The sequence below is a fragment of the Schistocerca piceifrons genome, chromosome 4, assembly GCF_021461385.2.
Source record: "Schistocerca piceifrons isolate TAMUIC-IGC-003096 chromosome 4, iqSchPice1.1, whole genome shotgun sequence".
Lineage (NCBI taxonomy): Eukaryota > Metazoa > Arthropoda > Insecta > Orthoptera > Acrididae > Schistocerca > Schistocerca piceifrons.
This window is the reverse complement of record NC_060141.1, coordinates 114,701,471-114,715,616: the sequence shown is the minus strand read 5'-3', so window position 1 is coordinate 114,715,616 and position 14,146 is coordinate 114,701,471. Positions and strand designations below refer to the sequence as shown.

The 14,146-nt window shown below is 39.7% G+C and overlaps 1 protein-coding gene across 1 annotated transcript in view; it reads left to right on the top strand.

The window, feature by feature from the left end:
- The window catches only part of LOC124795641 (PMS1 protein homolog 1-like), a 121,607-nt gene that overhangs the window by 68,987 nt on the left and 38,474 nt on the right, over positions 1-14,146 (top strand). Inside the window, exons 10-11 of the mRNA XM_047259714.1 lie at positions 4,232-4,410; positions 9,997-10,962. Coding sequence (XP_047115670.1) covers positions 4,232-4,410; positions 9,997-10,962 — 1,145 coding nt within the window. The remainder of the gene's footprint in view (positions 1-4,231; positions 4,411-9,996; positions 10,963-14,146) is intronic.

Below are 14,146 nucleotides of genomic sequence, written 5' to 3'. Positions count from 1 at the left end.
AGGACACATTTTTTTCCCCTAGAGTTTGGCTTGAAAAATCATGGTGCAGCCGATAAATGAGATTTTTTCCTCTCAGCTCACCAATCGTCAGTTTCAAAATGATGTGGACATGTATCTTGTGTGTTGAAGTTAATACCATCATAAATTATTTCAGTTATTTTTGTAAACAATCAAAGACTTAAGAAGAAAATAGCAGAAAAACTTATACCTTGTTCGCAAATACAATAGCTGTTGTTGAAAAAAGAAACCTCTGCAACACTGCTTTTCAGCATCACATTTACATATTTGCACATTACCGTATGTTCCCCTACACTGCTTACTGTAATGCTGTAAAGCATATCAAAATAGACTGTTATTTGGTCTGCATTCCCTGTTTGGGAACATAAATAAAATTTTTTGAAGCTGGCTTGCGTAAATGCTGGAAAGATATCAAACTGTTTCATAAACTTGAGGCAGTTTTTGTGCAGTTGGAGTCCTGTGATGAACAGAGTCCTGTGATGAACAGATAGATTATTTTGTTGCGTAAATCACCAAACCCACCCATACAAAATTTTAAATTCCATTGGTGAAATGTTTCTTTTAACTGATGTTTTGCAGCTTTCAGTTCGAATCATTTCAGTTGTAGCAGCACATGCATATTTCCTCTGTTGAGCCACAAAATCAAACAAGTCTTTTTCCACATCTGGATATTTGTACTTTTGCCATTATATTGAACACCAACATTTCAAACTATATAAGAGCTTCTTGTCACTTGCACATCACTGACGAAGTTTTTTTCATCTACATGAAATTTATATATAGCTTCCTGCTTTCTGTGTATCTTTGTATAATGCTTAGTCTATAACTTGAAGTTGTTATTTAAGGTTGGCAACATAATTTAGTGTCTGCATCATTTACATAGTAGTACTATTTCATAATCAGAAGTAAATTTAGTAGTGTGGCCTATATTCGAGATTTACTTTTTACAGTAATCTCGGTACAAAAGTTTATGTGCGGCCTACATTCACATGCAGCTCACATTCACACAAATACAGTGTGTTAACAAAACTGTTTTTGTAATTGTTGAAGCAAGGGTAAATAATCACAGGTATGTGCCAAGGATGGTATATCCTGTTCTCATACCTTTTGAGACCAGGATACCAAATGGTATAATCCAGCAGGATAATGCAAGAGCCCACATTGCAATTAATGCCACAGATGCCTTTTGGAATGTATAGATCCATGACTGGTCTACCTTATTTCCAGATTTGTTATCCCATGGTGTTTGTCTGGAATGCAATAAGACTTGTAGTGCCAGAGCAGCCTCCAGCCAGCAATCTTCATGAACTGACACAGCATGTGTTTCGTATATGGCAATAAATTCCTCAAGATGATGTCTGGAGGTCTATTGCTTCCATGACACAAATGCAAGAATGTATTAATGCTCAAAGGGGGTCACTCCTCATGGTAATGTTAATGATGAACCTCAGTTCCTAATGAAATGAAAGTTTAATCATTTAATTCTCATTATTTAATGAACATGTCCACAAAGTTTGATAATTATTGGATTGGCACTTCAGGTGTAACATTTTCAATTTCTCACAGCGTTAATTCACAACCAGAACAGTAGCATTGTACTGTGAACAGTGGTAGATGAGGAAGAGAGACACAAGATATACTAAGGGAAAATGACTTGTTTCACTGAAGGTGTAATGTTTTTATTATGTGCATTCCATACCATGACAAGCTTCTGTATCTGAATCTACATCTACACCCATTCTCTGCAAACCATTGTGAAGTACATGGCAGGGGGTGTGTCCCATTGTACCAATTATTAAGTTTTCTTCCCATTCCATTCCCACATGGAGTGTGGGAAGAACGATTGCTTGAATGCCTTTCTGCTTGCTGTAATTATTATAATCTTTTCCTCATGATCCCTATGTGTACCGTACGTAGGGTGTTGTGTATATTACTAGTCACCATTTAAATGAAATTTTGTTTGTAGACTTTCTCAGGATAGTTTACATCTATCTTCAAGAGTCTTCCAATTCAATTGCTTCAGCATCTCTGTGACACACACCCAAGGGTCAAACAAGCTGCCTTCACGGGTTGTCAGCCGAGTAGCGTCCTTGTCTCGTAGGTGACAACCTGTGAAGACTTCATATATGAAATTCGCCGAGAAAGCCTGCACTCACATATATTCATGCTGCTGTTCTCTGTATACGTTTAGTATCCCCCGTTAGTCCTATTTGGTACAGATCCTATATGCTTGAGCAATGTTCTAAAACTGGTCGCATGAGTGATTTGTAAGCAGACTCCTTTATAGACTTATTGCAATTCCACCAATAAACTGCTGTCTACCACCTGCTTTACCTCAACAGAGCCTATGTGATCATTCAATTTCATGTCCCTACAAAGTGTTACACCCAGGTATTTGTGAGAGTTGACCAATTCCCACTCTGACTTATAGATATTACAGTCATAGGATATTATGTTTTTCCATTATGTGAAGTGCACAGTTTTACATTTCTGAACCTTTAAAGCAAGTTGCCAATCTTTGAACCACTTTGCAATCTTATCAAGATCTGACAGAATGTTTATGCAGCTTCTTTCAGACAATATTTCAGTATAGATAACTGCATCATCTGCAAAAAGTCTGAGGTTACTGCTAATATTGTCTACAAGGTCATCAATATGTAACATGAACAGCAAGGGCCCCACACAGTTTCCTGGGGCATACCTGGGGTTACTACTACATCTGACGATGACTCTCCATCCAAGATAATATGCTGTGTCTTCCCTACCAAAAAGTCCTCAGTCCAGTCATAAATTTCACTTCATACACTATATGATCGAGCCGTTACCCATAAGTGTAGGCACGGTACTGAGTCAAATGTCTTTCGAATATCAAGAAATATTGCATTTACCCGACTTCCTTAATTCAAAGTTTTCAGTGTGTCATGTGAGAAAAGTGTAAGTTGGGTTTCACATGGTTGACGTGTTTGGAATCGTTACTTGTTGACATGGAGGAGGTCATTCTGTTCTAGATACCTCATGTTTGAGCTCAGAATATGTTATAAGATTCTGCAACAAATTGCAGACAAGGATATTGGATGGTAGTTTTATGGATCACTTCTACTAACCTCCTTGACCAGTGCTTTCTTCCAAATACTATGAACAGTTTTTTATCCGAGGGAGCTGTGGTAGATTATAGTTAGAAGAAGGCCTGACTCAGCCGCAAATTCAGTGTAGAATCTGATAGGAATTCCATTGGGCCTTGGAGCTGTTTTTAGTTTTATCCATTTCAGTTGTTCTTAACACCACTGACCATCATACTGATTCCACTTGTTGTTCCAGTGGTACGAGGGTTAAATTGTGCCAATTCTCCTGGATTTTCATTTGTAAAGGAACATTCTTCTCTGAACACAACATGCTTTGTCCTGTGCGTTAGGTTTGACTGGGTGTGCCACATAACCCCACATTTTTGCATATTAATGGACTCCACTTATACAAGCTTACCTTTGCAATGCTTATATCCTGCCGGCTGAAGGGCTGGAGTCCTGGAACACTCACCTACTTGTCTTTGACAAAAGTTGTAAACACATGATGTGCAGTCTCTGAAACATGGCCAATACAGGGATAAACACGTCCCTTTGTTAAGGAAATGTTTCGATTGAAAGATAAATCAGAACAAATTTTAATTTTTGACAGGGAACCATTTATTTTGAAGTTTAGTGGCTTCTTAAAACAATACAAAACACTTAACGGAGCAGAGAGCTATGGCCATTACACATTATTCCACATGTCACAAAATGTCATCTAATGTTAGAGCATTTTATATTATTTATCATGGCCCAGTGACTCTCAGCAGTTTCATTTATTCACAGAAAGTCACAAACAGAAGGTGCTATCTTGTCAGGCAAGACGTGAGGCAAGCTGCGGAGTAGTGTTGCCAATGCTAACACCAAGGAATGGTGTTATAGCTGCTGGAATGAATTGCCAATGCCAGATTCTTCCTCATAGTAATACAGCATGAAAGAGGGACTAGTAGCTTCTCTATACCTCTTCGTGATAAGCTTCACAATATCTTTTCATCTGTGTCATTGTTTTCGTTAGGCACTCACACATGCTTCTTCCAAATGGTTGGTCCCAGTGCCTTCTCCACAAAAACCAGAAGGTGCATCTACTCATAACCTTGGTACAGTGGGAAGTAACCATTACTTTTACTAGATTTTTTTCTGTGTGTACCTAGGGAGCTTAATAAAGTTAATTCTTGCACCATGCCTCAAGTCTTGCTATGCAGCTCTAAAAAAAGATTTTGTCAGATCTGAAAAAGCTATCCACTACTTTGTGTCTTTCCCATGCTCAAAAAAACGGGCAGTTCCAGTTTTGCAGAGAAGGGGTGTCCTTGTAGGAAGTCTACATCTTAAGGTGAGGAAATAACAGCCATATTACTTTGCCAACATGTCTAGAAGCTTCCAGATGCCAAGCATCTCTTTCAGGTGAGAATGCACCATCCAGTGGGCCCTGTTGGATCTCAATGCTTTTATGCTTACTCTCTCCTGTGGTGCATAATTTGAGCCCATATTAGCTCATGAAAATAATCACATGCAAACAAAATAAATATTTCCTAACTCATTATCTTTTTTGAACTCAACTACATTGAGATTACAGTAGCACATTCAATCAATTATTTGATAGTCAAGGTGGAGTGAGGCGGAATGGAGAGTGGATCTCACCTAATTGCTGTGTGACACCACTCCACTCCTTCATTGGTTTAAAATATGGAGATGTTTTAAAGCCAGTGAAAAAGAACATAAATTTTAAGTTATCAAGACACTCTTAAACCTACACAACATTTATCTCATTTAATAATGGTTTGAGTTCATAACACTCCTCATTTATCTGATTACTTGGAATTTCACCATTTTGTAAGAATGCAATCTCCTAATACTGTAGTTGGAAACATTTCTTAATTCTTGTGAGCTCGAGTACTCTTCGCATGGGTAAAAAAGGATGACTAAAATGTTGTGGAGGTGCACATTAAACATTGGTGCCCATGCCTGAGAATCAATTTTTGATTCATTGTAGACATGAATAACAGTACATTTGTCACCACTATTTACTGTTGCTCCTTTAGTTTCAAATAGATAGGTAGACAGTAAAAATTATTTCCATAGCAGTGCCTGACTAGGGTAAGGTAAGACAATGAGTCCACAGTCAAGGCTGTCCTTTGTCCCTGCCACAGAACTGAAAGGTAGACTGGAGGGCAGTCAAAGGAACCCCAAACCCTCACCCATTACCTCTCTGATAGTTCCATTTGCAGACAAATCATTAACTACAGTTGGGAGGTCTCCCAACTAATTCCTCTAAATATTATAGTGCCATATATGTTGACATTTTTCTTGTTATATAATACCCATTGGTCATTTAGTTATCCGACTTACAATAATCCGATAACTTCTTTGACCACTTTTTGTTTTCTCAAAAAAATCTGGATTCATTAAAGCTGTTGACAGTGGACAAATATACAACTTCCTCTTTTCAATTTACACTATGTGATCAAAAGTATCCAGACACCCCCCAAAAACATACCTTTTTCATATTAGGTGCAGTGTGATGTCACCTACTGCCGGATACTCCAAATCAGTGATCTCAGTGTAGTCATTGACATCTTGAGAGAGTAGACTGGGGCACTCCGCGGAACTCACGGGCTTCAGAAGTGGTCATGTGATTGGATGTCACTTATGTCATACGTCTGTGTGTGAGATTTACACACCCTAAACATCCCTAGGTCCACTGTTCCCAATGTGATAGTGAAGTGGAAACGTGAAGGAAGATGTACAGCACAGAAGTGTACAGGCCGACCTCGTCTGTTGACTGACAGAGACTTCCGACAGTTGAAGAGGGTCGTAATGTGTAATAGGTAGACATATATCCAGACCATCACATAGGAATTCCAAACTGCATCAGGATCCACTGCAAGTACTATGACAGTGAGGCGGGAGGTGAGAAAACTTGGATTTCATGGTCGAGCAGCTGCTCATAAGCCACACATCATGCCGGTAAATGCCAAACGACACCTTGCTTGGTGTAATGAGCGTAGACATTGGACGACTGAACAGTATAAAGTGGAGTGATGAATCATGGTACACAATGTGGCGATCCGATGGCAGGCTGTGGGTATGGTGTGAACGCCTGGTGAATGTCGTGCCAGCGTGTGTAGTGCCAACAGTAAAATTCGGAGGCGGTGGTGTTATGGTGTGGTCATGGTTTTCATGGAGGAGACTTGCACCCCTTGTTGTTTTGCATGGCATTATCACAGCACAGGCCTACAGTAATGTTTTAAGCACCTTTTTGCTTCTCGCTGTCGAAGAGCAATTCGGGGATGATGATTGCATCTTTCAACATGATCAGCACCTCTTCATAATGCACGACCTGTCGCAGAGTGGTTCCACAACAATAACATCCCTGTAATGGACTGGCCTGCACAGAGTCCTGACCTGAATCCTATAGAACACTACTGGGATGTTTTGGAACGCAGATGTCACGCCAGGGCTCGCTGTCCGACATCGGTACCTCTCCTCAGTGCAGCACTCCGTGAAGAATGGGCTGCCATTCCTAAAGAAACCTTCCAGCACCTGATTGAACGTATGCCTGAGAGAGTGAAAGCTGTCATCACGGCTAAGGGTGGGCCATTACCATATTGAATTCCAGCTTTACTGAGGGAAGGCACCACGAACTTGTAAGTCATTTTCAGCCCGGTGTCCGAATACTTTTGATTACATCGTGTATGTATAATAAAAGTTGTTATATTTTTTGGAAAGTATAAATGTGCTCCAATAGGCACCTTGTTATTACATATGAAAACTATTGAAATCAGTATTATGTTAATGCTACGGAGATAAAGATTAACTCTTGTGTGAAAATAAAATCTCTCCTTTTTTTATAACTAATCTCAATAGCTATAAGTGTTGAAAAAGTGAAATTCTTCATCTTTTATTTTACTTCCAGTACTCACAGTTACACAGTCTTAAAGAGTGCACCACTATTACCTTAAAAATAATGCTTGCCTTCATTGGCTTGAAATTTCAAATCTAAAATAAAAATGTAATTGTCATTGCTCATACTTGAACTCTTTCAGCCGTACACAAGACACATGCACTGATTAGCATTACATCAAGCTTCTGTCTTCTCAACAGGTCTGGCAGTAATGGTAACTAAAGTAAACCTTTCATTGGCTAATATATGGCTACAAGTCACTTACGTTACATAACCAAATTCTTTTCTGGACTGAGTTTAGTCCACCCTGTACATGTTAGGATATGGTGAGCTCTCAATCATGTATGGTCCATGGTACACTAGGAGAAACTTTTTAACTTCTGCAGAGGCCTTTCTCGGCTTCATGTTTCATTTGCACCATTGTTAATAATTGGGGGAATGGAAAATTCATATCCTCCCCGCTGATGTTATCAGGCTTTCCTCCAAAAATCAGTTCACTTGGGCGAAACTCTGCAATTCGTGTCGTGAATTATCCACGATTTCGTAAATTTTACACTTACGAAGGCAGGTCCTTCAGAGCCGGTTCAGTTCCTTCATGGCACTTTCGCTTGGGTTACCTTGAGAAAAATTTGGCAAAATGCAAACTTATTTAATCTGCTTTCTTTCAAGTGGAACAAACTTCAGCCAGATGTCTGATAGATGTCAAACCCATATACATAAAATAATCCCCTTCTAGTTTACTTACTAACACAGTTGCTGTAGCCCTCCCAATGGGATAAAATCCTATGTATTTTTAGCAGATGTCCAATACAATAAAAATATAAGAACACCCACCACTGGAAACAGACAATGCGTCAAAGAGATCTACAGCAGTAACCTATCTGGGTCCCAGTTAGGCATGACCCATTGCATATCCATTTGAATAGGTACAGATGCAGTCCTGACTTGCAGACAATGATCACAGGTGGCAACCCTCTTCTATACTCTTGTTATTGAATATCCCTGCCTCTTGTAGTTTTCTGATTCATTTCCACACCCTATACTGTGGTGGACATAGTCAGTGAGAATGTCAGCATGTTATTCTATACCAGAGAAGGAAAGTTGCTACTCACCATATAGCGGAGATGCTGAGTCGCGATAGGCGCAATAAAAAGATTCACACCATCTTTTTATTGTGCCTATCGTGACTCAGCATCTCCGCTATATGGTGAGTAGCAACTTTCCTTCTCTGGTATTGTTACATTACGTCTTGGATTTTCCATTGTTTGATCAGCATGTTATTCTGAAGAGACTGTTTCCATTCTTCCCTACACATCACTTTACCAAAAATGATATGTTACACCACTAAATGCAATAGAACAATGGCACGAGGACACAATCGTGAGCTGTTCTTACACTGACAGCAACCACATCACAGTACTTTTGCGAGGAGAGTTGTTGCATTAATCTGTGTTTTGTGTTTTGGTTGTATGAGCCAAAGAAGCTTGTACACCTGCCTAATATTGTGTAGGGCCCCCGCAAGCATGCAGAAGTGCCGCATCATGATGTTGCATGGACTCGACTAATTTCTGAAGTAGTGCTGGAGGGAATTGACACCAGGGATCCTGCAGGGCTGTCCATAAATCCGTAACAGTATGAGGGGGTGGAGATCTCTTCTGAACAGCATGTTGCAAGGCATCTGAGATATGCTCAATAATGTTCATGTCTGGGGAGTTTGGTGGCCAGAGGAGGTGTTTAAACTCAGAAGAGTGTTCCTGGAGCCACTCTGTAGCAGTTCTGGATGTGTGGGGTGTCGCATTGTCCTGCTGGAATTGCCCAAGTCCATTGGAATGCACAATGGATGCATGTGATCAGACAGAATGCTTGCATACGTGTTACCTGTCAGAGTTGTGTCTAGATGTATTAGGGGTCCCATATCACTCCAACTGCACAAGCCCCGCACCATTAGAGAGCCTCCACCAGCTTGAACAGTCCCCTGATGACATGCAGGGTCCATGGATTCATGAGGTCATCTCAATACCTGTACACATCCATCTGCTTGATGCAATTTGAAATGAGACTCGTCCTACCAGGCAACCCGTTTCCAGTCATCAACAGTCCAGTGTCGGTGTTGATCGGTCCAGGTGAGATATAAAGCTTTGTTGTCGTGCAGTCATCCAGGGTACACAAGTGGGCCTTCAGCTCTGAAATCTCATATTAATGATGTTTTGTTGAACGGTTCACACACTGATGCTTGTTGATGACCCGGCATTGAAATCCGCAGCAATTTGCGGAAAGTTTACACTTCTGCCATGTTGAGCAATTCTTTTCAGTTATTGTTGGTCCCGTTCTTGTAGGATCTTTTTCCAGCCGCAGCGATGTTTTACCGGATTCCTGATATTCACGGTACACTTGATAAATGGTTGCACGGGAAAATCCCCACTTCATCACTACCTTGGTGATGCTGTGTCCCGTTGACTATAACATCACGCTCAAACTCACTTGATAACATGCCATTGTAACAGCAGTAACTGATCTGACAACTGCACCTCACACTTGTTGTCTTATGGAGGCACTGCAGACCGCGGTGGCTGTGCGGTTCTAGGCGCTTCAATCCGGAACCGTGAGACTGCTACGGTCGCAGGTTCGAATCCTGCTTCGGGCATGGATGTGTGTGATGTCCTTAGGTTAGTTAGGTTTAAGTAGTTCTAAGTTCTAGGGTACTGATGACCTCAGATGTTAAGTCCCATAGTTAAAAAAACTGCGGACCGCAACATTGTATTCTGCCTGTTTACATATCTCTGTACTTGAATACACATACCTATACCAGTTTCTTTGGCGCTTCAGTGGTGTATATATAGTCTTTTTGTGTAATCTAAACACATTAGTGAAAGTAAGTGTCATATTGAAAGTTAGAGCAAAATGTAAATAATTAAATTATTTAGAGAAAATAAAAGTATTTTATTTTTTGTGTAAGTTCAAACTCTGACTATATCGTAAATGATTAGTGTATTAATGCATGGTTGTCCTTTGCAGAACACAATCCTATCATCTATTGAAGAAATGCTTATTGAGTATTATGGACTTCAGAACGAAGAAGAGGACACAGAAAATTGTAAGCAACCTGTGTCCAAAATTAACAGGAAGCTTAAACCTCAGTCCACTGTTGAAGAGGATAGGCCAATTAAACGCTCAAAATTGATCGCTGAGTGTCCTAGTACATTAGAATCCTCACAAAACCCAAGTATAAGTACCACTGCACTTCCTACGCAATCAAAGAATCTCCAAATTGGAAATGAAAATATTGTAGATCATGGTGCACATTCTAAGCAGTCAGAGAATCCGCAAAATGCAAATGGAAATATTGTAGATCACAATGGAGACAGGACAGTGGTTGAAAGTTTGGCACGTGTGTGCCAAGAGTCTGCAATGGCTGAGTTTTTGAATAGTGCTGAGAATAAAGAAACAGAGCACTGTGACGTTTTGCAAGGAATAAAAGACAGTACTTCCCATGATGGAGATAATGAACTGAAGACTGTTGAATCAAGAGACAATTTTCTCCACAGCTCACTGGATTTGCCAAAGAACTCTACAGTCACCAATGGAGAGGTACTAGCTACTCAGTTGGAGAGAGAAACTGGGCAAATAGATTCTGTTGGTCCCGAACAGAGAGGTGACATGCAAATTAGTAAGTCTAAAGACAGTGTTGGACATGAAACAGTAACAGATATGACAGAACATACTAAAATACATAATGATACTTCTCTCAGAATTGAAAGCAGTCTTTTCAACATGCTTGATGATATAGAGGATGTATTTTTTGGGTTTGATACACCCGAGCAAGATGCTAGTCAGAGAGAAAGAGAGAGAGCAAAACAGGCATTAGAAGCAGCAAAATCTGTAGAAACTACAAAAATGGGCAAATCTGCTAATTTGGAAGATTTGAACAAGGAACAGTGGAGCAAAGGCTCAATTAAAACAAAAAATGGCTGTACAGTTGAGGTATGCTCAGCATGTTTTTGTGTGTTTAGTCTCTTTTGTTATTAGTTTACACGTGTATTATTATACAATGGTTTGTGGTTATTAACACTTTTGAATCTAGTTTTTGTATTTTGTCAACGTTGTCAGTTACTGCCATGTTGTCAGCTAACAAAAATCAATGGGCAGCATATTAGTATTATGGTTATCGGTTCTGTCTGTACAACATAATTACGGTTGTTGAGGGCAGGGTGGCAACAAAACCTGGAAAGTCATGAATTCTCAGCAAATTTTGGAAGATTCAGGGATTATGAATGACTTTTGAATTAAAGAAATCTACTGAGTCATTTTGTTAAAAATCGTTCTGAGATTCTATTTCAGAATTAATCAGTTATGGGATTAGGCAAGGAAAGGTGAAGAAGTGCATTGAACTGCATTGTTTGTTGTTCAATTGTTCTAGCAGGCTTGGTGTCATAGGGAATCTTTGTTGTTGTCTGTGCATTCTGTAGCTACAGGTCAATTTCTTCCACAGCATTGATATTTCCTCATTGATCTGTTTATCAATGGTCCATCACTTACAGTATGCAAAACTTAATGATTTGCAATAAATCGTGTTATGAGTTTCTTCTTTTCCGAGTATTTCCTTTCCTAGCCACAATTTTGTCTTAAAAAATGCATCTGTATTTATTTCTGCTGCCTAACAATGATTTACGTATGCATTCCTGAAAGTTCTAGATCACCATTTTTATGTTATGTTACATTGATTCAGAGATTTGTAAACAGTTGCTCTTCCATTGATTTTCAAGCCAATCTAGATTTATTGCTCGGTGGCTGACATCACTGCACTCCCAGCTGATTGGGCAGAGGCAATGCAGAAATCTCCATAGTGTATAAATGAGTTTCTTCATCTAACAGCAAGAGCTTATTTGTAATAGAACTGTTTCGTTTCTTTGTCTTGGTTTCATATCATGGGATTTTTAGAGTTTTTATCCCAATATGAGATACATCACTGGTGCGTTTCTTTCTTCCCGTAATTTTAAAGGGTACGCCGAAACAGAGAAGTGGTGCAAAACTTGCTTCATGTCATGTACCTGATTGCATTCATCCTTCAGGCCACATCTTACTTGCAGAGACTGGATATTAAAAGTCTACAGAACATAAAGGCAGACAATTCTTCGTTCTAATCAAGTGTTGGATGACACTTTTTCTGGTAACATGCTTGTTCACTTCATTCACATACGCAACCATTAATCTCCTTAGAAAATTATAAATTTTCTTGCTCGAACAGTCCACGGGTGTACTGCCGGTCCAAAGTGTCCAATGGGCACAATATTTTGGCAATCAGACATGTTGCCGTTGTCAGGTGTGCTGATGAACTGAGCTCCTGAGGGCGGGCAGCTGTAATAAATCCCCTCCTCTCACGAGATGTTCTCTCCACGGTCCGCGTCAGCGGTCGCTGAGACGCTGGCATCTGTGGTGGCATCGGTGTAATTGCCTCGTCCGCCCTAGTTGCCCATTCATTTCCTTTGCTGAGCGTCTTTTTAATTAGACTCAGTGCTGGTTCCCATGCCCTGCTGAGGTTGTAGCCGCAATCTTGGTTGATGAGTCTGCCCCTAGTACGAATTTCATTATCCTCTCTAACGACGCTGTCCCAGTATTTAGATGTCTGTGTCAAGACCCTGGTATGTTGGTAGTCCACTTCGTGATTTTTGGACAAACAGTGCTCTGTGACCGCCGACTTGTTGGGGTACCCAAGTCGGGTGTGCCTTTGATGTTCTCGGCAACGATCTTCGATGGTGCGCACTGTCTGTCCAATATAAGTCTTCCCACACAGACACGGAATCTGGTATATGCCGGCCTTCCACAAACCGAGATCGTTTTTGACACTTCCCAATAATGCTCGTGTTTTGTTTGGTGGGCAAAAGACAGTTCCTACTCGGTGTTTCCTCAATATTCGTCCTATTTTCCCCGATAGTGCTCCAGTATACGGTATATAGGCACTGGCTATCTCTTTCTCTGTGACTTTTTTAGTCTCCACACACTGTGCTGTAGTGGTGGGGCGGAGAGCGCGTCTCATCTGCCATTCCGGGTACTCTGTTATGCCAACGGTACAACCTTGTATACTTCTTATCATAACATCTCAGTTTTTGACAGGACAGTGCAGGAATTACTTGACTGTGTATTGAATTATTTTGGAGCCAGTAAACTCCTTTGCGATCCAGACAAAACTAAACAGCATTCATTAGATTCACTTGAGGATATAGAAATTAAAAATGTGATACTTCCAAGAATTCATACTGACTCAAAAACTGATTGAGAAGCTGCTTCATAATTTCTGTAAAAAGATCTCAGGGCCTTCATCACATTAGTGATCACTTCCATATCACATAAATCAGGCTCCTCTAATTATATATCTTATATGTCTTAGTCCTGTGGGAACTAGTGCCTAATTAACATTGTACAAGATAGAAGAAGCTATTGACATTTTAAAAAAGAGAAAATTATTCAATTGCCTGTCACACAGGTCATATTATAATACAAAAGTGTTCTATGGCATACATCATATTTACTTAAATTTTTAAGGTAGTAGCTGTACTCAGTGATATTTACAATGAAGTCATTTTCATTTAAGTAATCAGTGTTGAATACAATTCTTTATTCTTGTGTGACCTCATTCCCACTTTACACCAAACTCGCTATTATGTGGTCTCTGAAACTGTCTCTTTGTAACGATCATTCTTAAGGCAAATACTACTCTCAGAGTATATCTACTACATTATATTCCTTGGCAAGGAAGCTTGGAACTTAAATATTTTTTTCATTATTATTATTATTTGAAGGAAAAAAAAAACTGCAGGAAAACTGGAAAAGACGATGTCTGTTGTACAATAACTGTGACAAACCTATGTTGATACATCATGTGGAGCAACTGATAGCAGTACAGAAAGTTTTGATGTATATTTTCATGGCCAACACAGCTAACTTGGATGTGAAATTTTTTGTATTAACCTATCTTACCAAGATGATGATGTTGTAATGTATTTTTACATCTACTTGAAAACACTATGTCCTTCTGGAACTAGGAATCACTAAGTGTCATTCACTAAAAGTAGCTTATGGTGTAATGGGAATTTCTTTAAGTAGATGGAAATAGTCTTGCAAAATAGTAAAATGAAAATAATTTAAATAGCAAATGCCTACACCATTG